Source organism: Larus michahellis, chromosome Z (genome assembly GCF_964199755.1).
Source record: "Larus michahellis chromosome Z, bLarMic1.1, whole genome shotgun sequence".
NCBI classification, from domain to species: Eukaryota; Metazoa; Chordata; class Aves; order Charadriiformes; family Laridae; genus Larus; species Larus michahellis.
This window is the reverse complement of record NC_133930.1, coordinates 54,757,221-54,782,804: the sequence shown is the minus strand read 5'-3', so window position 1 is coordinate 54,782,804 and position 25,584 is coordinate 54,757,221. Positions and strand designations below refer to the sequence as shown.

Below are 25,584 nucleotides of genomic sequence, written 5' to 3'. Positions count from 1 at the left end.
GAAGCGGAGAAGCGAAATGGTGCAGCGCCCGGGCCCCGCTTCCCTCCCCACGCACGTGCGTGAGCGTTAATTAGCAGACCCGTGGATAAAAGCTTCTGAGGGCGGCAGGTGGCCCCTGGACGCTACCGGAGGTGGGGGACAGTCTCACTGCCCGGCCGGCGGGCAGGCCCCACCTGCCTCACGACCCCGCCTCTCCGCGCCAGACGTCGGCAATGCCGAGCCACGCATCGGCTCCGCCCCGCCGCCGTACCGGCCTCTGTGCTTCCGTCGGGTCCCGGAAGCAGCTGCGGGGCGATGGCAGAGAAGGGCAGGGGGGCGGTGGAGCTGGAGCCAGCGAAGGAAGGCTGCAGCGAGTTGGACAGCGGTTTCGGGGAGCTGCTGAAAGAGGATGAGGTGGGGAAGGACCCCAGCTACGTGCTCTACAGGTAACGGCCGCGGCGGCGCCGACACCGACCGGCCGGGAGCGGGGCTCCCCGCGCCGCCGGCGCGGTGGCGGTGTGTCGCGTCGTGTCACGTCTCGTCACATCGTTCGTGGGGGGCGCGGGGTCGGGGCGCGGAGGCATTGAGTTGTTGACGTGCTCCGGGGGTCGGCGGTCGCGGCCGGGGCGGGGGCGCTTGGTGGTGTGGCGGAAGTCGCAGCGGGTGGGGTGGCGCGATGATGGCTTTCCTGTCCCGGGTTGCATCACCGCTGGGTTTTGAAGCGGTTGCGTGTGTCAGGGTCTCCCTGCGGCGTTCGCGCGCCGGTCTGCGCGCGGGGCAGTAGCGCCGTGACAGTAGTGCCCGCTGGGAACAAGGGGGTGTTGCTGGGCGTCGATTCGCTCGTGCAGCGCTTTGAGTGGCGTCTCGTGCTTTTTAGAAACGTTTAAAAAAAAAAAAAAAAAGACTAACCCACGTATTTGCAGGGACAGGAAGAAGTGGGCAGATATTAAACCCATTATCCAAAGCGATGGACCGACCCCTGTCGTCCGGATCATCTACAGTGAAAAATGTAAGTTTTAAATACGTCGTGTGCTGCAAACTTAAGGTGGTTGAGTTTGTATCTGTCCCCGGCATTGTTAAAGCAAGACCTCACGTTTTGGGTAATGTATTTTCCAGAGCAGCACTGGGAAGAAATTAGTTTAATGTTTATTGTGTTATTGTGGCTGTGTGTGATGTTTTCACCAAAAACCACTGAGGTTGAATCTTCACCTGAGATATTAATAGCCAAAGCTTTATTTTAAAATCATACGGCTTAAGAGGTAATACAACAGACAGTCCGGTTCACACAGTATGGCATTTCTAGCCCACAAGTGGAAGAGAGTGTATAAAGCTACTGCATCTGGGGAGATTGTGGGTAAGCAGCAAGAAATTTTTCTGATTGTTTCATGTGTTACTTGGGTGGTGTATTTTTAAGATATTTTTGCAGCTTTTTGGTATACTAATATAATTTAGAAGATTTAATTAGCAATGCTGTCAGAGCAATACGTAGCTATCATTTTAAATACGTGTATTCAAAGTACACAAAATAGGAAGTAACTTGATTACCCCCTAATCAGGCGATTGTCTCATGGCCTTGGATAAGATGCTGTTATCTATTTAGTTGAAGATGTCTATGACTACTTCCGGGCTGTTGTGCAGCAGGATGAAAGAAGCGAAAGAGCTTTCAAGCTGACAGCAGATGCCATTGAGTTAAATGCTGCAAACTACACAGTATGGTAAGTTATAACTTTGTGATTATTTCTAGCATCGCTTGATTGCCGACTTCTTATGTCTTTAATAAATTTGTTAGTCTAATGAGGGCATGACTAGCTGAGTTTACACAGAGGAGTAGTGTAGACTTACAGTGAGCTTATGAAGAAAGCCTTTGTTCAGTATTTTCCGTTTCTCATTTTGATTCAGTGGTTTTCATTCGTTTGGCTTTGAGAATATTATCAATCAAGGTCAGGGTTAGCCACAGAAAGAACTTTGCTGTTTAAAATTAGATCACTTGCCTGATAACGTGGCTGTGGCAAAATGCTAAAGATGCCCTCACTTGACTTCAAGAAGAGACATAAAAGTATGATAGCTGCTATGTCCTGCTAAATAGTTATATACTTACTAAATAGTGCATTTTAGAATATCTGTCAGGTTAATGTGCAGTTAGGTAATGAATAAACAGTGAGGTTTTGATATTTGGAGTAGGGCCATTTAACTCATGAATGCTAACAGGTACCTCTTGTACGTCTATTCCCCTACATGCATAAAATCAGAAAGTTTATATTGTTTTAAGCACATAAGTCATAGTTTCTGCGATAAGATCAGTGCGGGTAGACAGAGGTAAATTTGAAGCAAGATTGCTGTGACCTTTGATAACATGCTGTTGTAAACAGTTGTATTCCAGTTCTCCACTCTTCAATAACTGAATGGCCTTTACCAGAACTGGATACTGGTTTAGTTTTTTGCACTTTTTTAACTCAATATCTACTAGAAGAACTGTGAACAAAAGTTCTGTGTTCTCCTCTGTGAATTTTAGGAAAGTCCTGTTGCAGTGTTCGAATGCTTGACTTTTATACAGGTATTTCAGGAGAGTCCTCCTGCAGTCTTTGGGAAAGGATCTCTATGACGAACTTCAGTATATTACAACTATCATTGAAGATCAGCCAAAGAACTACCAAGTCTGGTAAAATCATGTTTTCTTTTCAGTTCTTAAATTTTTTGCGTATGATTTTTGTTTTGTACATTGTCTAGAATAAGTTGTGATCACTGATCCACAAGGTTGTTAAGAGTTGCTTCCTGTGTCTACTGCATTGGCAGTAGTGGAGGAGTTAAATGGAGTCGCATCAGTATCACTGCCAAAGTCCTCTTTAGCAGTTTGTTCTAAACATGTGATTATGACATGCTTAAAAGGTCTTGTTTTCTTTTAATTTCAACTTTCAAACTGTCAAAATTTTGACATCAAAAAAAATGATTTATGAAAAGACAAACAAAAAAACAAATAGAAATGAGTGGGTTTTCTTGGCCTTGGGAGTTTGCTTACCTGTTGTTGGGTTCTTTGCAACAATATGTGAATGGGAATAGGTGAAACAGCAATGCCGGTTTTTGTAGAGAAATTATGTAGTACTAGAAAATTTTATTCTGCTGAAGACTCTGGCCATGAGGTTAAAACATGTTACTTCAAGTAAACATAACTTGCCTAAAAGAAGGTGATTGGCCAATGTGTATGTGCAGTTAGAATTTGTTATAAGTTTGCATCATATATTTCTCAGAGCCAGTAATTTGCAGTATTTAACTACTGGGTTTTTTTCTAAGTAGTTGCTGTATGCTGTTTCGCTACAGAACACGTGTTCACAAAAAAATTTTTAGGCTATTCTAAAAATAGTTTCCTCTACCTATCATCAGGCATCACAGACGGTTGTTGGTGGAGTGGCTGCAGGATCCATCCCAAGAGCTTGACTTTGTAGCTGACATTCTTAATCAAGATGCCAAAAATTACCATGCATGGCAACACAGGCAATGGGTTATTCAGGTATTGTATCCACAGAACACAAAGTCACAAAATAACCTGCTCAGGATGTAGAGTTTTGCTTCTTAAATGCAATCTGAATTGCATTTGGCACTTAAGGCTGAAGGGTGGAAAACAATTGCATTTTAATGTGTAGTAGAGGTTAGCTATAGACTTGCCTTTTAGGAATTGAGTTCAAAAAGGTCTGGTTTTGACTGCATACTGTTATGTGTGTGAATTTAATGATGAGCTAATACCACTGCGGGCAACTGAATACTGTAGCATGTTCATAGTGTACTTCCTTATTTTTCTTTGAACTTTGTGTTGATATCTTTAAAAAAGTATCAGTACCTAATGTTCAGAGAACTTAGGAGCAAGGAAAATATGTCTTAAAAAATACAAACTTTTGATTGTGATATTCTCTCTTCCTTCCGTTTCCATAGGAGTTCAAATTATGGGACAATGAACTGGAATATGTAGACCACCTTTTGAGGGAAGATGTGAGAAACAACTCTGTTTGGAACCAACGATACTTTGTAATTTTCAACACCACCGGCTACGATGATCCAGCAATCCTAGACAGAGAAGTCCAGTTAGTAATGTTGTTCATGCTAACATGAAGAACTCTTCATTATGTGAGAGCAAACGAATAGTTTGAAGAAGGTCCATGTGGGCTTGTCTTTCCTATTATAATGCAGTTTTTGGACTCGCTCTCAGGGAGAGCAGATCAAGTCTTAGTGCATATAAAATCATAGGGCTGGAAGGGACCTCTGGAGATCATCTAGTCCAACCCCCCTGCCAGAGCAAGTTCACCTAGAGCAGGTTGCACAGGAATGCATCCAGGCAGGTTTTGAATGTCTCCAGAGACGGAGACACCACCACCTCTCTGGGCAGCCTGTTCCAGTGCTCTGCCACCTTCAAAGAGAGGACGTTCCTCCTCATGTTTAGGTGGAACTTCCTATGCTCAAGTTTGTGCCCATTATTTTTTGTCCTGTCGCTGGGTACCACTGAAAAGAGCCTGGCCCCATCCTCCCAACACCCCCACTTTAAGTATTTATAAGTGTTGATAAGATCCCCCCTCAGTCGTCTTTTTTCCAGACTGAAGAGACCCAAGTCCTTCAGCCTTTCTTCATAAGAGAGGTGTTCCAGTCCCCTAATCGTCTTGGTAGCCCTTTGCTGCACCCTCTCCAGCAGTTCCCTGTCCTTCTTGAACCGGGGAGCCCAGAACTGGACATGGTACTCCAGATGCGGCCTCACCAGGGCAGAGTAGAGGGGGAGGATGACCTCCCTCGACCTCCTGGCCACACTCTTCTTGATGCACCCCAGGATGCCATTGGCGTCTTGGCCACGAGGGCACATTGCTGACTCCTGGTCATCCTGTTGTCCACCAGGACTCCCAGGTCTCTTTCCACTGAGCTGCTCTCCAGCAGGTCAGCCCCCAACCTGTACTGGTGCATGGGGTTATTCCTCCCCAGGTGCAGCACCCTACATTTGCCCTTGTTGAATTTCATAAGGTTCCTCTCTGCCCAACTCTCCAGCCTGTCCAGGTCTCTCTGTATGGTGGCACAGCCTTCTGCTGTGTCAGCCACCCCTCCCAGCTTTGTGTCATCAGCGAACTTGCTGAGGGTGCACTCTATCCCCTCATCCAGGTCATTGATGAATATATTGAAGAGGACTGGACCCAGTACTGACCCCTGGGGAACACCACTCATCACTGACCTCCAAGTAGACTCTGTGCCCCTAATCACAACCCTCTGAGCTCTGTCTTTCAACCAGTTATCTATCCACCTTACTGTCCATTCATCTAATCCACACTTCCTAAGCGTTCCTGTGAGGATGCTGTGGGGAGACAGTGTCCAATGCCTTGCTGAAGTCAAGGTAGACAACATCTGCCACCCTCCCTTCATCTCTCCATCCAGTCATTCCATCATAGAAGGCTATCAGGTTAGTCAGACATGATTTCCCCTTGGTGAATCCATGTTGAGTACTTCTGATAGCTTTATTTTCCTCCACATGCCTTGAGATGACTCCCAGAACGAGCTATTCCATCATCTTTCCAGGGATGGAGATGAGGCTGACCGGCCTGTAGTTCCCCAGCTCCTCCTCCTTGCCTTTTTTGAAGACTGGAGTGACGTTGGCTTTCCTCCCGTCCTCAGGCACCTTGCCTGTTCTCCAGGATCTTTCAAAGATGATGGAGAGCGGCCCAGCAATGACTTCTGCCAGCTCCCTCAGCGTTCTCGGGTGCATCCCATCGGGGCCAATGGACTTGCAAATATCTAATTGACCTAATTGTTTCCTCACTTGATCCTCCTCAACCCAAGGGAAGTCTTCCTCTTTCCCCGTTACTTTCTCCAAAATCTGGGACTCCTGAGGGCTGGGCTGAGCAGTAAAGACCGAAGCAAAGAAGGCATTCAGTAACTCCACCTTCTCCGCATCCTCAGTCACCATGGCTCCTGTCTCATTGCGATCAGTGTCCGCAACTTCTCTGGTCTTCCTTTAGGTTCCAGTATACTTGTAGAAGCCCTTCCTGTTGAGCTTGACATCCCTGGCCAGGTGTAATTCCAACGCGGCCTTGGCTTTCCTTGTTTTATCCCTGCATGCTCTGGTGGCATTCTTGTAATCCTCCCAAGGGGTCAGTCCCTTCTTCCATTTATTGTAGACTTCCTTCTTCTACTTGAGCTTTTTCAGAAGCTCCTTGCTCAACCATGCAGGGTTGTGTTTACATATAGATGTGTTCAGTACCACTGACTTGTTGAGTAGTACTGAAGCAAGCTATGCTCACCCTGGCCAAGCTGTTCTCTTGAACCTGTCTTCCTACCCTGCTGTTTATTCAAAACTTTTTTTTTTTTATCGTCAACTAGCTATAGCGGAATAACCTGCAAAAAGTCTGTGACACTGGAAGCACATAAGTTGTGCTGTTCATTAGTATCTTGCATCCTACCCCTAGAGCTTGGAAGGAGAGGCACTCTCAGTGTTGCACTAAACTGCTATTTTAGTAGTACAGTAGCGACAATGATTTAAAAATAACATGGACATGGATTGTAGGAAGAGGAATTGCCTTTTGTGAGGAATTTGATGCAGCTGGAAAAAGAAAGGAGCTTTCAGGGGTATGTGGTCAGCACAAAAGCAACTAACTGAGTGAGTTTTGAGGAAAGTGATCTTTGAAAGCTGTTTCAGAGTGATGTGTTTGTAACTGAAGACAAACTGGGTTTATAGCCATTTATTTCACTACTGATGGTGGTAAGGGAAGCCTCCTTCTATGGTTTTCAACTCTCAGACTGCTGATCAGGGTTGATGATTATGAGAAGACGTTTGTCTAAAGTGAAGAAGCAATAAAAAGAACGTACTGCAATTTTTCTGAGTTATTCTTTAGAAGAAAGGCTGAGTCTCTGAATAGGTCCATTGGTACATTGTTCATAGAGGATCCCAGCCCCCACCACCTTTCATTGCCCTTGCAATTGTCTTTGCAAACTGCAGTAACTCATACTTTTCTTTCAGTTTATAACTTTCTTGCAGATTAATAAATCTGCACCATTTCCATGACTTAGGCTTGGATATTTGCAGCTTTCTGTCTCCAGAGGTTAGATCTGACATCCTCCCTTGATCTGTTTATACGTGCTACTATGTTCAGCATAATTGTATACCATCTTAAGAATCAGACTGTCCAAGGTTAACACTTCCCCGGTGTTGTTGTAGAACTGTAGTTGGGCTGCTTGTTGCTTGATAAACTTGGTCATTGTCATAGTGACTGCAGAAGGTTAAAAAAGGTTTAGGGTTGGTTTGAGGTATTTTTTCAGTATAGAACTTTTTAATCAGTGTCCGCTGTCTCTGAAAATAAGCTGAATGCTTAGTTATACTGGGGAAGGGCAGAAGGTAAAGCTTGTTTTGTGAACATGAAATGTGGCTTTGTGACTGTATGGCAGGTGCCTCTTGTTGCTTTGCTTTTAGAGGAGTTGCCGAACTACTGCTTTAAAAGAATTGCTGCAGAAGGTTGTGTGAGCTGAAAGGTCAACCTCTGCCTTTCTGTGGGTTTGCTCAAGTGCAGCCTCATGAAAAAAGTTCTGCAAATAGGTACAGAACATACCATACGCAGTCATAGTAACATAGCTCACCCTGGGCTTCGATTACTCTAGCCTTTTGGGTCCCTTGCCATTTCTAAGTGTTAAGACACAAGTTATTCCTTTAGCATACTGGGAGAGTATGTTGTTTCTTAGTTGGCTGTGATGACAGTCAGCATGGCTTCACTAGGGGCAAATGGTGCCAGATAAATTTGGTGGCTTTTATGATGGCATTACAGTATTGGTGAATAAGGGAAGAGCAACTGATGTCATCTCCCTGGACTTGTGCAAAGTGCTTGACACTGTCCTGCACAACATACTTGTCTCTAAATTGGAGTGATGTGGATTTGACAGATGGACCACTCAGATGATAAGGACTTGGCTGGATGGCAGCACTTAAAGAGTTGCAATGAATGGCTCTGTGTCCAAGTGGTGAGCAGTGATGAGTGGTGTTCCTCAGGGGTTAGTACTGGGATCAGTGCTGCTTAACAAATTTGTTGGCAATGCGGACAGTGGGATTGAGTGCACCCTCCGCAAGTTTGCTGACGACACCAAGTTGTGTGATGTGGTCGACATGCTGGAGGGAAGGGATGCCATCCAGAGGGACCTGGACAGGCTTGAGGTGGGTCCATGGAAACCTCATGAAGTTCACCCAGGCCAAGTGCAAGGTCCTGCACCCGAGTCATGGCAATCCCAAGCACAAACACAGTGTTGGGTGAAGAATGGCTTGAGAGCAGCTCTGAGGAGAAGGACTTGAGGGTGTTGGTTGATGAGAAGCTCAACATGAGCCGACAATGTGCGTTTGCAGCCCAGAAAGCCAACAGCATCCTGGGCTGCATCAAAAGAAGTACGGCCAGCAGGACAAGGGATATGATTCTGCCCCTCTACTCTGCCCTGGTGAGATCCCACCTGGAGTACTGCATCCAGCTTTGGAGCCCCCAACATAAGAAAGAGATGGATCTGTTGCAGTCCAGAGGAAGGCCATGAAGATGCTCAGAGGGCTGGGAACCTCTCCTGTGAAGAGGGGCTGAGAGAGTTGATCTTGTTCAGCCTGGAGAAGAGAAGGCTCCGGGGAGACCTTATAGTGGCCTTTCAGTACCTAAAGGGGGCCTACAGGAGAGATGGAGAGGGACTCTTTATGAATGAGTGTAGTGATAGGATGAGGGGTAATGGCTTTAAACTGAAAGAGAGTAGGTTTAGATTGGATGTTAGGAAGAAATTCTTTACTGTGAGGGTGGTGAGACACTGTAACATGTTGCCCAGGGAAGTTGTGGGTGCCCCATCCCTGGAAGTGTTCAAGGCCAGGTTGGATGAGGCTTTGAGCAGCCTGGTCTAGTGGGAGGTGTCCCTGCCCATGGCAGGGGGGTTGGAACTAAATGATCTTTAAGGTCACTTCCAACTCTAACCATTCTATGGTTATTGCTCATAATTTTGAGAACTGTTTCATTATTGTATAAAATGCAGCAAATGGAACACTTCAGAATTTCAAACTGTTCTCAGAGTGTTTGCCTTTCTGAGACTTGCAGTGATTATATTATGAGGTGTTTTTGATCTATGACCCAATTGAGATGATCTTCAAAAAGGCTCTGAAATATAGACTAGAGGGATGTATTTGGGAGTGTCTGAGCACAGTTAGGTAATTTCTAACTGCATTGTTAGTGGTTGCATTCATGACCTGTTATCTTTTTCTCACAGATACACTCTTGAGACAATCACAGCAGTGCCACATAATGAGAGCGCTTGGAACTACTTAAAAGGGTGAGGCATCCTTCTCTGTGGGGCAAAGAATATCCGTAGAAGGTGTCTTAAGCCTAACCCTTAACTGAAAAGAGCTTGTTGCTGTTCATCCTAGTGTTGTGTGCTTAAGCAGGCAGGCAAAAACCTTTGCAAGGGGTCAATATATTAACCTAATTTCTCTATAACTTTCCATTAAGTTTCTGGCCCTGTTCTTGTGGGAGGATTGCAAGTACTTCTCATGCTTTTAAAAAACTGAGCCATAATGTTACTGGTTCAAAAGCATAGATTAGAAAGTAATGAGCATGCTTTCAGTCTAATTTCTGTTCAGTTGAGCATAACTATACTAGCTGACTACAACATTAAGCTGTATTATTGCTGGATGCTTCTCACTTTCTGCCTTACTATTTCAAAACTGATCTCCTGTCATGGTTTAACCCCAGTCAGCAGATAGGATCACGCAGCTGCTCACTTAATGCCCCTGGTTGGGATTGGGGAGGGAATCAGAGAAGTAAAAGTGAGGAAACTTGTGGGTTGAGATACAGACAGGTTAAGTAAAGCAAAAGCTGCGTGCACAAGCAATGCAAAACAAGGAATTCATTCAGTACTTCCGTTGGTAGGCACGTGCTCAGCCATCTCCAGGAAAGCAGCACTCCATCATGCGTAGTTACTTAGGAAAATAAATGCTGTAACTTCAAATGTTTCCCCCTTGCTGCTTCTTCCCCTAGCTTTATATACTGAGCATGATGTCATATGGTGTGGAATATTCCTTTGGTCAGTTGGGGTCAGCTGTCCTGGCTGTGTCTCCTCCCAACTTCTTGTGCCCCCCACTCAGCCTGATTGCTGGCAGGGCAGTATAAGGAGCAGAAAAAGCCTTGAGTGCTTATCAACAACTAAAATCACCAGTGCACTATCAAAGGTATTTCTCATCCCACATCCAAAATATAGCACAATACCAGCTGCTGTAAAAAAATTAACTGTACCTCAACTGAAACCACAACATCTCCAAATAAAGGAGTCATAACAAAAATGTAATTCTTCATGCCGTATTTCCCAGTGTTATATTTCAAGCCTATTAACCTCTGTTCTAGGATTCTACAGGATCGTGGTCTTTCTAAGTATCCAAATCTGTTAGAGCAACTGTTGAATTTACAGCCTAGCCACAGTTCACCCTATCTGCTTGCCTTTCTTTTGGACTTATATGAAGATATGCTTGAAAACCAGTGTGATAACAAGGAGGAAACACTAAACAAGGCATTGGAGGTAGGTTTTGAGAGCTTGGCTTTGTTTCTTAGGGATGCCATCTATTACTCTCTTGTTTTATATCCTGACAAAATGGGATTGATTTTCATAAATAGAACAGGTTGCTTGTTAATCACAGGAGCTCTATAAAGACTTGAAAGCCAGATAATAACAAGGGTCTTGAGAATTTATCTATAAATAATAACTTGCCAGTTAGAAAATTGCTGTAAGTTTTCTTCACCTGGTAAAAAAGGAAGGTTTCTAATATTGCCTGCAAAAGAAAGGAGATGCTTGTGCAATCAAGGTTTCCAATGCTAACTTTGTAGCCTGAACTCACTTTCTTCTCTGAGGGTTGGTGGATCTTGTTTTCAGAGTATCTGTATCTAAATAGAATCTCAAGCTCCCTTTGCATGTCTTAGTTCTTTCTAAGAAAGCTACAGAATTAGCTTAAAGGCCAGCAGGCACTGGGAGCATTAGTAAGAAATGTCAGGCATCGTTTCCTACAGAGAATAAGTGACTTCTAGTAATGTTGTATATCTCCCTGTACTTCATATTCAGGGAACTCCTTGCTGTGGTTTGCAGTGTAGTTTTGACAAGAACACTTTTCACTCACTGTGGGACAGACTGGAACTCAGTGTAATTAGAGCTGCAGTTCTTCCCTGAAGTCTCGGTGTTCCAACAGCGTTCTTCCTCAATATTTTTCCTTTGTGTTCCAGGACCAGAGTGTAAATAAGTGCAGTTTTACCTCACAGGTTCATGTCCCTTTAGACTATTTCATTGAGTTTGACTTCATCTGTTTAGGCATTGAAACTCCTATTCCTGAACTCTGGTTCACTAAGTAAGGCAACATCATCTGCATAATAAAAGGGAATTGACTAGAACCTTTGTAGACAGTGTTCATACCATATAAGCTTACATAGCGTGTCCTGTGAGTCGGGTTGACTTCTGCTGTGCCTCAGTGCTCACACAGATCAAAATAAAACAAAAATCAGAAGATGTAGAAGTACGTGTATAGCACCAGCTCTAACACATTGTGAGAGAAGGTTACTGACTTGCATGGAGAATCCTTTTGGGACAGTCTGCTAAGAGAAAAACCATTAAAAAAATATCTCCTGTCAGTCTGTCAGGACTACTGAAGATTCAAGAGCAGGATGTTGCCCCACTGTTTTGAATGAAGTCACGTACAGCCTACTGGATCACTAAAAGACAGTCAGGCTTTTCAGGAAGTCACCAGTGTCCTGCAGTATACTGCAGGCTGCATAGGCTGGGGTAGATGATGAGTGGTAGGCACGGAAAGGAGTCACAGGGAAGCCGTTGCAACTGAAATAGGACTGAAGAGATTTCTGTGCGGTGTCACATTGGTTGACTACTGGTTGGAGCAGAGATCGCTTTGAGGTCATTGGACAGTTGCAAATCTGGTGAATAAAACAAATGTTGTTGCTGAGGAAGGTGTTTCTAATACTGGCTGAACCACATCTTGTATGCATTTTATAAAGATAATAAGGTTTCCGTAAGCTTTTGATTATAACACTACAATCTCTCAATTTTTTCATAGCTTTGTGAAATTCTGGCTAAAGAAAAAGACACCATCCGAAAGGAATACTGGAGATACATTGGAAGGTATCTTAAGAACAAGCACAGCTCAGGCACTGAACACACCATGCTGACTGACAAGCAGCAGTAGCTGAACGCATAGGAAGAAAACAGCGTTAAGCTCTCAAGCTATTCTAAAGCAGTACTAAGTAGGGTCATCAACTAGTTTAAAATCCAGTGTAGTATTCAGTTGGTAAAGAGGTATTGCAATGAAAGAAGAGTGCAGTGCTGTATAGTCTCAGGTTGTGCTGCTGACAATAGCTGTAGGAGCAGTCAAAAAATAAATGTACCAAAAAAAGGATTTATTTCCTAATAATGAATACATATACCTATGTATAGGTACATAGGTATAGCTATATCTACTCTTTAGCTACATAGCCACATAGATACATATATATACCTACATAGGTATGTAGGTAAACTGTACCTACTATTTATAAAGTACTAAACTAATTTCTGATGCCCTGGCTTATCCATTCATGGTTCCTAACACAGTCACATCAGATGCAGTAATGACTGCAGGTAACTTAGGCTAGTGGATATGAAATAACCTACTTGTGGTTAGCGCAAGCAGGAGCTGCAGTTGTTGCCTTAGTGGGAGCAGCTATGCAACACTGACAGCACAAGCTATGCAGCTAACACCAAGTGTCATTTTAAAGCATTTTTATGAAATATTTTAGTTTCTTCTAGTCTTCAGATGCACATAGTCTACTCTTCTCAAATGCTAATAGAGATAAAAATAACATCCCCCTTTTAGGGATATTAGATTCTATTGTGTTGAGGTGTCTTTTGCACTGGTGTATTCTCATCCCAGAAACTTTCCATATGCTTGATGTATTCATTGGAGCCTTGAATTCTTACCTGCACAGTCAGAAAAAATGCTTTGAGGACCCTAGATGATCTCTTAGTTTTTTCTTGGAGTTCTGTTCACATGACTGAAAATCTGAATTATTGGTTTTTTCTTCACCCTTTGTAACCAGACCAAACTGAAGTCATAGGTCAGAAGAGATTATAACTAACTAGTTATGTTATAGACCTTCACTGAACTGGAAGGAAAGGAGTGGTTTTATTGGGGACCTATTCCCATTAAATGTCTTAACCTTGTTGCTCCTACAGGCTTTTCATACCTTTTCCATGCATATATTCAGCCAAGAAGTATTTTCCTCCCCTTTGTGAAAGATAGAGCGTATCTGCAGTGCAGAACTGCAAAGGATGTGTATACCTGTACAAGAAAACTGCTGCATCTGCTCTGTTTTCAGTAAATGACCGTTGTAAACTGTGTTCTTCACATAGACTGCTTGGCTGATCTGAAATATTTTTTTTGAGAAGATCATAATGGGAACAAATAAATACTAGTATTCATAATAGGAAGTCTTTCAGACACTAAACACTAAAAGCTGCTGCTGTAATTAAACCATAGTGGAGATTATTTTAAATGCTTGAAATATGTTAATTCAATGCGTTCTTTAAATTTAAAACAACTCATGGGGGGTGCAATCACTATGTGAAAGCTATGTAATTTGTTTTAATATTTTTACTGTTTTCTCCGCGGTAGAGAAAACATTTTTATAGTGACACACAAACATTTAAAATGGACAAGAACTTCAAACTTTTGGAGATTTTTTTTTACCTGCTTTTTTCTTTTTACTTTACACAAGCATAGTGATACTCCAAAGATAATGCCACTCCTGAGCTAAGTTTACTAACGAAGGAATAACCAGATATGTACTATAACAGGAAATATCTCATCTCATGTAAAGCAAATGTGTGACCAAACAAATCATGCAAATCCTAAGAAAAAACCATTCTGGAGACTAGAGTCCATTTAAAAAAAAAGTTGTTATGTTTTAACAGAAATGTTTTGGGTTTTTTTTAAATGTTTATTTTACTATTATGTTTTAGCAGAAATGTTCATTTTCTTCTTTCAAATGCTTATGTTTACTATTATTTGGGTTGCAAGGAAGCTCTGAAGTCCTCTTCAAAAGGCATCTCAGTTCTGTGGTAGTGAGCCATACTCAGAAATACCGAGCTGTGAGAGCTGGGAAAATGACAGGCTGCCCAGCCAGGTTGCAACTGCAGCTACTAACCCTTTAATTTTAAAAATATGCCTGAGACAGAATCTTTCTCGCAGAAGTGGGAGCTTGATGAAGTGTATGCGTCATAGAGAAAAGGGCCTTACAATAGGAAGTGTTAAACTATGTATAGGAATTGGTACTGACTACCAAAGTTCAGGGGAAGCACCAAGCTGATTTGTTCTAAGGGTTCATCTGTACAAGAAAACTTCCTGTTGTTACTGATTGTGTGTATTGATGGGACTCCTGTGTACAATTTTATTACTGAAGAGCTGTGCCTAAATGGAAAACTGTATCGGTACAAATGTCCCTTGTAAATCAATGTAATTGGAATATTCAGTGGAGTATGGAGAATTATTAAAGCATGTGAAATAATTTCCTATGCCTGCTTTCATCAGAGGCTGATGTTCTTACCTTGGTCTAGCTGTGTCTGTCTGTCTAAGCTGTTACTGACTTCCACCTTATTGTCTCTGCAACTTGGCTGACAAAACAGCCTCCAAGTCCTTCCTAATCTATTCAGTACAAAACGACCTCAGCTAGCACATAATGCTCTATCGGTTGCTGTCTGGCTGTGCTGAGACAGATTAGGAGCGTGCTGCTCAGCTGGACCTCATGTGGGAGCAGTATCCTGCAGCAGGGAAGCAGTGACATGTGAAACGCTTCTGTCCAGGAGGTAATTCATGCAGTGCAGTGGTGACAAGGGGCATATGGAGACCTGGGCCCCTACAAGAGCACAAAAAGCCTTGAAGCTCCTCTGGCTTTTAGAACAAAGGGGTAAGGGAACAATATTAAGTGATGGTGCAGAGTCATCCCTTGTGGGCTCACATGAAGGCTTTGCAAATGCCTATGTGCAAGTTCAAAATTGGCAGGGGAGACAGTGCAGGTCTGGTTTCCTTGTACACACAAATGGAAAGAGAATATTGACAGCTGGAGACATGTGTCTCAGATGTTGTCCCAGATATGGCGTGGTGAATACAATAATATGAAGAATGCTCTTCAGCCTCGCTTGTGCCCTTTTTTGAACATCAGTGCCTTCTGCCACCTTACTGATATTGTGGGATAAGGTGTATGCCTTGCACTTTCTATTCCGAGTCTGGTTTTAGTTGGTGATTACCCCTGTGACTTTTGGGTTGGCAGCAGGTTTCCCTAGTGTATCTTCTGCTTAAGACAGATTGTTTTGGAAAATTTTGGTAAGACGATGTTTGACCGGGTTTTGGCAAGCCTGTTAATGTGTCAGTATGGCAATTTACTTCTCCCCAGGTGTAAAATATCCTTCAGTATTTAATTTTTCTTGTAAATAACCATCTCTATGAAATATTCCAAGCTGAAAACATTTACTCTTCTTTTAAGGCTGTACTGTCAAGCTTTTGATACAATATATTCTAACAGCAAAGGGTAAAAAAATTGCATTTGAATGTAAAAAATATATTATTTTTGTCCTATAACAGGTCCTTTCCAGAATCCCTGGCAGTCTGGACTGGTCTGTGTAATTCTGGTCATGAATAACATTGCCATTTTAAAGTACTCTGTGTACATTTACATGATTACACTCTATGGATGAAATGGATGAAATCTGAAGCAGAGAATAGAAATCTCTAAAGTAGACAATCATTTGTTTTCCTCCACAATATGTTATCTCATGCCTAAGTGTTCAAATAGGGATGATCTGTACCTAGCAGAAGTCACAGTGTAGAAGTGACACGGTCATTTTCTCTATTCATCCCTTCTCTGCTCTTAGCATCGTTTTATCTTAATGCATCACTTAGCTTAAGACCATACACCCCTTGACACAAGACTTTTTGAAAATTAGGAGCCTATTTCTGGACTGGAAGCGGTACTGTTGACACTGTTGATGGAGGAACAGCGCCTCCCTGTGCCTGCTCTGAAAAGAATACCTTACCTTCTGCCCTGAATTTGACGAAAAGAGCCTATAGGCTCTTCAGGAAGGATAGGCAAGCAAGGAGAGGCGGGGGTGTGGCCCTGTATGTTAAGGAGTGTTACGAATGCTTTGAACTTAATGATGGTGATAATGGGGTTGAGTGTTTATGGGTAAGAATCAGGGGCAGGGCTAACAAGGCGGATATCGTAGTAGGAGTCTGTTATAGACCGCCCAATCAGGATGAGGAGGCAGATGAAATATTCTATAAACGGCTGGGAGAAGTCTCAAGATCGCGAGCTCTTGTCCTCGTGGGGGACTTCAATTTGCCGGACATCTGCTGGGAATACAATACAGCAGGGAGGGAACAGTCTAGAAGGTTCCTGGAATGTGCTGGGGATAACTTCCTGACACAGCTAGTGAGAGAGCCAACTAGGGAAGGTGCCCTGCTGGATCTGTTGTTTGTAAATAGGGAAGGTCTTGTGGGGGATGTGAAGGTTGGAGGCTGTCTTGGGAACAGTGACCATGAAATGATAGAGTTTTCGATTCTGCGAGAAGCAAGGAGAGGGGTCAGCAGAACTGCTACCTTGGACTTCCGGAGGGCGGACTTTGGGCTTTTCAGGAGCCTGGTTGACAAAGTCCCCTGGGAGGCAGTCCTCCAGGGCAAAGGAGCCCAGGAAGCCTGGATGATTTTCAAGAAGGAAGTCTTAAAGGCGCAGGAGCAGGCTGTCCCCATGTGCCAGAAGACAAGCCGTCGGGGAAAAAGGCCGGCCTGGCTAAACAGGGAGCTAGTGTTACAACTTAGGGAAAAAAAGAGGATCTATGGCCTCTGGAAGGAAGGGCAGGCCACTCAAGACGACTACAAAGAGGTAGTTAAGCTATGTAGGGAAAAAATCAGGAGGGCCAAAGCCCAGCTGGAGCTAAACCTGGCTTCTGTTGTCAAGGACAACAAAAAAAGCTTCTATAAATATATTAGCAATAGGAAGAGGACTAAGGATTATCTCTGTCCTCTAGTAGATGGGGCCGGCAACATAGTGACCAAGGATGAGGAAAAGGCTGAGGTACTTAATGAAGTCTTTGCCTCAGTCTTCAGCAGTAGGACCAGTTGTTCCCTGAGCACCCAGACCCCTGAACTAGAAGACAGGGATGGGGAGCAGAATGAAGCCCCTCTAATCCAAAGGGAAATGGTGAGGGACCTGCTTCAGCACCTGGATGTGCACAAATCTATGGGGCCGGATGGGATCCACCCAAGGGTATTGAAAGAGCTGGCGGAAGTGCTCGCCAGGCCACTTGGTATCATTTATGAGCAGTCCTGGACAACCGGGGAGGTCCCAGCTGACTGGAGGTTAGCAAATGTGACACCCATCCACAAGAAGGGCCGGAAGGAGGATCCGGGGAACTACAGGCCAGTCAGTCTGACCTCGGTGCCTGGGAAGGTCATGGAACAGATCCTCCTCAGTGCCATTACACGGCACATGCAGGAGAACAGGGTGATCAGGCCCAGTCAGCATGGGTTTGTGAAGGGCAGGTCATGCCTATCAAACCTAATATCCTTCTATGATAAGGTGACCCACTTAGTGGATGAGGGAAAAGCTGTGGATGTTATCTACTTGGATTTTTGCAAAGCTTTTGACACCGTTTCCCACAGCATTCTCCTGGAGAAACTGGCTGCTCATGGCCTGGACAGGTGTACTCTTCGCTGGGTAAAAAACTGGCTGGATGGCCGTGCCCAGAGAGTGGTGGTAAATGGAGTTAAATCCAGTTGGTGTCCAGTCACAAGTGGTGTCCCCCAGGGCTCGGTGCTGGGGCCGGTTCTCTTTAATATCTTTATCAATGATCTGGATGAAGGGATCGAATGCAGCCTCAGTAAGTTCGCAGATGACACTAAACTGGGCGGGCGTGTTGATCTGCTTGAGGGTAGGTTGGCTCTGCAGAGGGATCTGGACAGGCTGGACCGATGGGCTGTGACCAATGGTATGAGGTTCAACAAGGCCAAGTGCCGGGTCCTGCACTTGGGTCACAACAACCCCATGCAGTGCTACAGGATTGGGGCAGAATGGCTTGAAAGCAGCTCGACAGAAAAGGACTTGGGAGTGTTGGTTGACAGCCGGCTGAATATGAGCCAGCAGTGTGCCCAGGTGGCCAAGAAGGCCAACAGCATCCTGGCCTGTATCAGGAATAGTGTGGTGAGCCGGACTAGGGAAGTGATCATCCCCCTGTACTCGGCACTGGTGAGGCCCCACCTCGAGTACTGCGTTCAGTTTTGGGCCCCTCGCTACGAGAGGGACATTGAGGTGTTGGAGCGTGTCCAGAGAAGGGCTACAAAGCTGGTGAGGGGCCTGGAGGACAAACCTTATGAGGAACGACTGAGGGAGCTGGGGTTGTTTAGCCTGGAGAAGAGGAGGCTGAGGGGAGACCTTATCACCCTCTACAACTACCTGAAAGGAGGTTGTAGAGAGATGGGGGCTGACCTCTTCTCCCTGGTGACAAGTGATAGGACGAGGGGAAACGGGTTCAAGTTACGTCAGGGGAGGTTTAGATTAGATATTAGGAGACATTTTTTCACTGAAAGGGTTATTAAACATTGGAATAGGCTGCCCAGGGAGGTGGTGGATTCACCATCTCTGGAGGTGTTTAAAAAAAGGGTAGATGGGGCACTGAGGGACATGGTTTAGAAGTGGCTCTTGTCAGGGTAGGCTAAAGGTTGGACTCGATGATCTTAAAGGTCCCTTCCAACCTCAACAATTCTATGATTCTATGATTCTATGAAAAGAAAAAAAAAAAAAAAAAAAAAAGAAGAAGAAAAAAAAGCATTGTAGTATGTAAAGAGGCATACAGGTGCCTGCCTATGAACATCGAGGACAAGACTGACAAAATCGAGGGCGCATGCACTTACTTAGTTTTCTATAAATACTTGTCAAGAAGAGCTAATAGAAGCTTCAGCAAATTTAGCTGTGAATCCCACCTCAGGATGTCTAGATGTCTACATCAGCTATCCTGTGTAAGCTCCCTGGGTCTCTGTTCTCCATTACGTGTGTCACCCATCACTGTACCTCAAGAAGCCATGGGATATAAGCCTACATAAGATTTCAGCCTCAGGGAATTAAAATCTGCTTTATCGTTGTTCTGCAGTTGTGCAGCAGGGAGAGTGGACATTAATCGCTAGATGGCAGTGTGAAATTCACCCCGAGTTCACTGAGGCCGGCTACGTGCAGGCAAGCAGCGGTGTAACTGGGACAACTCTTTCTCCGTGCAGCACCACTGATTTCACACCTGCTAATTCAACACGGAAGAGCAGCTGCTAGTCAATACATAGCACCACAAAGGACTCAAGCATGAGTATCTCGGGAGGGGCTAAATGGTCATCTTCACTAAAAATTGTTGGTGTTAATTGGAGAGCAATTTTTCATTAACTGAAATTATGCCTCCTCTGACACTGCACACCTTGTACCAGATCCGGAGTCTGTTAGAGTCCTGGTGTTCTAAAATAACCGCGTGACTAAACCCCTCTGCTCAGAGTGTGGGTTTTGTGGCCAGTTCACACCTTTTGGAGATGTGTCTCCAGTTAGAGCACTACATGCATGCACCTTCACAAACTGGGAAGTTTTGCTCCACTAAAGCCAGCTTTGTTATGGTAACTTTTTACAGTCCCTCTGTAATGAAATGCTGGCCATTGCTGTCTGTTTCTGTGAATATGGGCTGAAGGACAACAGGACCTGCTGCTGCTTCTTGGAGGTCAGGGGAGGACTTGGGCCTAATCGAGGAAGTCAAGCATGCTGTCACAGGTCCAAAGTGGTTGCATCACTCATTGGGAAGCAGGACCAAGGACTTTGGCGAAGAAGGGCAAAGACAGACCCCTCTTCCACATGTACTGGTTTGTCAAAACTCAGTTTTGTGGGTTGTCACCACAAGGAATGGATTTTAAGTGAATGAAGAGATGCTACGTGTGACCTCAGACAAGTCAGCTTGAGCACCCAGGGCTACTCGGGTGCAGATGCTTCCTATATGTGTATGCATTGAGCTGCAAGGACATGCTACCATTACCCTCTCCTGGGGTATAATGCTAACTCTGGTACCTCTGCCCTTATCTGAAGTGGTCAGTGTAATGCTGCCATATCAGTACTGCTCGTGAGGAGTGGTCTTGCCACTGCAGAAGAGTTATTGCTGTGCTTGCGCTTCTCATTCTTCTGGGTTTGGGTTGCTTTGTAGAGATGTATTCAGTTAATTACTTCAGTGGTTCCCTGATGTGTCTTGTCTATTCTCCAAGTCACCTCTCCAAGAGACCAAAGAACACCTGAATAAATGCTTGTGCTGCTACCAAGAAGCTTTGGAAGGAGGGGGAAAAAAAAAGGAAAAGCGAGCTACACTTGTATTGTTGATGTACATCACCTGTCCTTCCCCTTCTGCCAAAGCCTGTCATCAGGACAAGACATACAGATAACCTCCTTCCCTTTCCAGACCGAAGGTGCTTACACACATACGTCCTTGCTGTAGCTTCCAGCCACACCATGAATGTGAGTTTTATTTCTGGTTTTACTAGCAGACAGTGAGAACACACTCTCCCTGTACCTCATAGCGTATGGTGCTCACCATAGTTTCCCTGCTGCAAAATGAGCCAAAATGACCATTTGCAGGTACCCACAGCCCAGGTGGAGGGCTCCCAAGCATATAACTCTTTGCAGCACTGTGCCAGCACTCTGCTACCAGTTGAGTGGTAGTGCAAATCATTTCACCAAGTTGTTTTAGAGGTCTAGCCTGCAAAGACCCTGAGCTCAGCTGAAGGCTAGAATAAAAGGAGAGACAGTTCAGTGTTTTAAATTGGCAAATGAAAACCAGAAACACCTGTTTTTTAAAACACACTTTCAAATGTCAATGTTGATAATTCTTTAACTGAAAAATTAAAAACTTGTATACTAGAAAACTGCTTGGCTTCTGACATTCAGAGGGAAAATGCATGAGAAAGCTTTGTCTTAGGTGAGATCTAGTTTTTTGTTAGAAGGAGATTTCTGGGCAAAATACGAAAAGCTGGATGACTTCTTCTTGTCATTAGCAGTGTCCCAGGCATAGCTAGGTCCTTCTCGGAAGTGAAATTTTATTTTGTGTCATTGCGGAAGGAAGGGCAAGATGAGGGATGACTGGGTCTGGGGCAATCCAAAATCACTACTCATGCATCACTAACAACAGCTAAAAATATTGCAGCAAATCATTTCAGGAGAGGCGCCTGCTGCTGAACCAGACAGAGCCACCTAGCACACCCAGCAGTTCTGTGCATTTGCAGTAAGAGCAATGCTTCCCTCCAGCTTAGTCTGTATTGACTTTCTCATTTCTTTTTTTAATTGCTAATACATTGGTGGCTCTGTGCTTCTCTGAGCTATGCAGGCTAAAAGTTAAGAGTGAGAGTAGAGGAAGGGAAAGATGAGATATAACCCTTTTTGCTACAGGATTGCTACTCATCAGCCATGGCCAGGACGTGACCCTCATCCCCTGGACTTTATATCCCATGCCGCCAGCTTTCAGCTGTCACTTTATAGCACAGGTTTTTTACAGCAGAAACCACATGTCCTCATATGTTCAAAAATGACTGTACACAGAGGTGCCCTCCCCACCCCCCAACAAATGCCAGCAGTGTCTTTGTCACTGTTGGAGTTTCACAGGCTTTCTGTTCCACAGCTCCATGCCTGCATAGCAGACACAAGCAGTGCAGAGCAATGCTTTCCCATGCTGAACTTAGCCTGGGTAGTGCTGGAGTCGTTGAGATTTTGCAGTGACTTCTACAGGACCCCTTTGCTCACAAGGCTGCTCATGGAAAAGTACCGAGCCATGAAGGCCCACTGTGACCTCCCCAAGTCCTGGGACAGTTGTGGAGACTAGAGTATGTGACTCCATTGTACCACCTCATCATAGCATCCCACCCATCACATGATCCCAGCAGGTGAGTTTAGAGCTCTAGGCATAAGGTAGCACCTGCTTTAAATTTTACTGAAATAGAGATGTATAGACCCAAAGATTAACCACTATGATTTGCAAGGAGCAGCTTGTCTCCTGTATCAGATGGCAGCATCCACTGTAAGAACATGCACAGAGCAGCACTCAAAAAGTTCAAATACGCTCACTCAGTGATTTGAATTCATAAGGAACCTGCCTAAGTACAGTTATTGTTTTGAAAGAGGGTGGGGATAGCAGAGAAGAAAAGCGCAGAAAAAACACAAGAAGGTAATAAAAACCTAGCTCATAGCCTGAACTGGTATTACGGCATGGCCCTGAGAGTCATGTGCATAAAATACATCTTAGCAGCAGAGGAAAGGGTGTTTACGGTGATGAGAAGATACTGTTTTACTTGCTTCCCCCTGCTCACAGAAACAGGGCTTTGTAAGTAAACAGCATACATCCCCAATACCTCATGCTTGCTGGAACAGTGCTTGAGACACTCTGTTTCTCATTCATTCACGTGGAATGGAGTAAAACCAGCAACATTTGGGATTATCAAGTAGAAGAATATTTAACCTCCAAAGTAACAGTAATAATGATGTCAAGAAAGAATAAATTCTTTTTTCTTTGTCCTCTTCTGACAGAGAGCAGAGCTGGAATTTGAAGAATTTTAAAAGCTGTTTCTATTTCCTAGTACACTGTGACTTTAGATACTGTAAGAACAGTGTGCCTACTGGAACCATGCCGTTCCGAGGGTATGTAGTCAGTTTGGAATATTTTTGTAAGAGGACAGAATGATTTAATGAATTTTCAGTGTTTATTTTGGCTCAAATTCTTCATAAAGGTTTGGCCAGAAAAGTAGGAGAGAAAGAGGTAGCTGGGGCACTTTTGGCTTTATATCAACATCTGGTATCTTAACCAACATCGGTACAGACTGCTGAAAAGGACGAAAGCTCTCAGTAGTGAAGGATAGAACCTCTGAATGCTGACTCCAAAATGGAGAGGTCTGGAAAGGTGAGGAGATTAACAAGACAGTTCATGGTTTTGCCAAAGTCCAGATATATTTGCTGATAGAAGGAAAAGACTAGCAATATATTAGAATTCTGTGTAGTGCCTGCATGCATCTGTCTGACTGCGTACAAGTACCGATCAACTGAACCTCTTCACAGCACCTATCTGTTTTCCAAAAAGATTTTGGGAACATGCAAAGTCTGCTACAGATGGCCTGTGCTGAAGGCAGAAGTTTCAGGGTTTGTGCAGCTGAATGTGGGGATGCCACTGCTCAGGAAAGATGGCAAACGGGACATCTACACCTCAACTGCACATCTCAAAAATGGAACAGCTCCTGCAACTGCTGGTAGCCAGTACAGTACAGGCATAGCAGTGTAGCATTTGCATTACACATCCTAGCAGCGTCCAGCATTCAAAAGGAGGAGTTCTGATAAAAGTTTAAACTGATGATGACCATTTTATAGCATATTTAGTTGTGCTTACCCCAGTTTAGCTCCAAGGCCAAATGCTGTTCCCACAGGAGGGATGTCTCTGCTAGAAATTCAAGCCCCACTCTCTTCCAGTGGGATGTTTGGACCCCATTGCAAATGCACTAAATAAGACCCAGTGAGCAAAGCCATATGATGTTCCTGATGACTCCACGTTCACTTGTGCTGTTCCTCAGTGCTTTGGACACTTCAAGCTGGATTACGATACACAATAGGCCTGGGAACATAGAAAGATTCAGTTCCCAGGAAGTATTTATGTAGAAATACCATTTCCTATCTAGCATCCAGCCACAGGAGTCTCAGACTCTTTGTGTTTTCTGGTCCATTATCATGGCAGAACACATGTCCTTAATGCAGACACCAAAACAAAACAGAAGAAGGTACGTACACAAAGTTCTTTTAGGTCTTTGCTTCTAAATTAGAAAGCAGCAAGAATGTCTTTCTCAGTTTGATTTTAAAAGCTTTCTTTACAGATCATGCTGAAAACAGACAGTAAGCAGCTATATATCCCGTTGAATGACTACTGGGCAAGAGGAGGCAGAAAAGCAGCAGTGAGAAAAGAAAGCGTAGTGGGAGGCCCTGACGTGTACCAGTGTGCAAATGTAACGTTTGAGCACGTATGCAATCACAGTTCCATATTTATCTTATGATGACCGGAATGATCCAAGCAACTGACTTATCTAAGTCTTATACCACTGTAGTGACAGCATATCTTGCCTCCAAGTGTGAGGCTGAATCACCTGACTGACAAGGAGCTAGCGTGTGTAGTTGGGTCCCCAGCCTTGGTAATTACAAGTCCAAGCAAAGTGAAGCAGCAATCACTTCCTCAAACAGATGAAGCCTGGTAGGGACAGCACTGAAACAAGTAAAACCACTGTTTTAGTGGGCTTTCAGTAGCCCACAAAGGGGTGAAAGATTTCAAGGAGAGTAATGGACTAAGTGGCACCTAACTTAATAGTTTTACCGCTCAGGAACTCTGCTCTAGGATGTCACTATTCAGTCTAATATCCAAACTTAGCCTGCTCTGCTCCAGACACTGAACCCTTTTACAGAGGCAGGGAGAGGAACCACAGGAGGCCACACTAGCATCTCTTCCCTATTTCAGAGGATTTTATTACTTCCAGGCACAAATTTTATCGTATTATGATTTCATGTTGCAAAAATTCATGATTTTTTTTGTTTCTTGCTGTGGTTTATGCAATGGCCTAATTAGCTATGAGATCTGGGTCTCTAATCTCTTGCCTGGCTCTGACCTTGAATGACCTTGGGTAAGTAAAATTTCATTTCTCAGCTTGTGTTTACCAATCAGGAAAATACTAACGTTGAAATTTTTTTCCCTCGCAGCACTATAGGAAGTCTCACCTATGGATTATTCTGATGCACAGGAGGGAAAGGATAAGAAACCCAATTATGGCAGCCTCTTCCCTTAGGGACAGAAGGATCCATCCACACTAGTGTCCTGGTTTGAGACATAACAAAACCAATCTTTTCAATAATTTTACTTTTCAGATTAAGTCTCTCTGAAATTAACAGTATGTTTTTCAGACAGTGCTTGCTTCCAGAGTGATAAGGCCTGATGTTTGCAGTTAATACCACAAAATGGTATGCAGAGAGGCTCTTCCTTATACTTATTGCTATAAAACCCTAGCTCAGCTGACTTTGTTATGTACCATGTAGGAGGGTCAGAGGTGGAAAAGCATAGAGGGGTTGCACCTGTGGGGAGGAGCAGACAGGACAGGTGACCCAAAACTGACCAACAGGGTATTCTATCCCATCTGCCCCTTGCTCAGTATAAAAGCTGAGGGATCAAAGGGGTCAGGCTCTTTCATCAATGGCCGGCATCCGAGGAAGACTCTGTCTGTTCATCTGCCTTTAATCCCAATGCGTGTGGTCCTGAATCCAGTTGCTGTTCATCACCTAGACCAGTCTGTGACTTTCCCAGTGCCTGCTGGTGACATGATCATCATCCTGGGAGCTTGATACTGTATATATTGTATATATTTCATTATTTTCTTATTAATATTTTTTCTTTTTATTTTTAATATTTCATTAAAGCTGTTTTAGGTTTTTTTCCAACCCGTAAGTCTCTCTCCCTTATTCTCTCTTCCTTCCCTTCTGGGAA

General features: G+C 44.0%; 1 protein-coding gene across 2 annotated transcripts; it reads left to right on the top strand.

Annotated features, from left to right (window-relative positions):
• Positions 1–266: 266 nt before the first annotated feature.
• Positions 267–14,534, top strand: FNTA (farnesyltransferase, CAAX box, subunit alpha). Of its 2 annotated transcripts, XM_074568978.1 has the most exons (10): positions 267–425; positions 903–988; positions 1,580–1,694; positions 2,534–2,638; positions 3,358–3,484; positions 3,904–4,052; positions 9,214–9,276; positions 10,344–10,515; positions 12,050–12,114; positions 13,204–14,534. In XM_074568978.1, exons 1-10 carry the CDS (start codon positions 295–297, stop codon positions 13,268–13,270), a joined length of 1,080 nt encoding a protein of 359 aa, XP_074425079.1. In that variant the 5' UTR covers positions 267–294; the 3' UTR covers positions 13,271–14,534. The 2 variants fall into 2 exon arrangements, with proteins under 2 accessions (XP_074425079.1, XP_074425080.1); XM_074568979.1 differs by lacking the exon at positions 13,204–14,534 and having other exon boundaries at positions 12,050–12,362.
• The last annotated feature ends 11,050 nt before the right edge of the window (positions 14,535–25,584 follow it).

Excerpts from the sequence above, each read along its gene's own strand:
- FNTA (XM_074568978.1), top strand. The coding sequence starts at position 295 with ATGGCAGAGAAGGGCAGGGGGGCGGTGGAGCTGGAGCCAGCGAAGGAA. Across the intron at positions 2,639-3,357 it reads CCAAAGAACTACCAAGTCTG|GCATCACAGACGGTTGTTGG; the intron begins GTAAAATCATGT and ends ACCTATCATCAG. Across the intron at positions 12,115-13,203 it reads TACTGGAGATACATTGGAAG|GCTTTTCATACCTTTTCCAT; the intron begins GTATCTTAAGAA and ends TTGCTCCTACAG.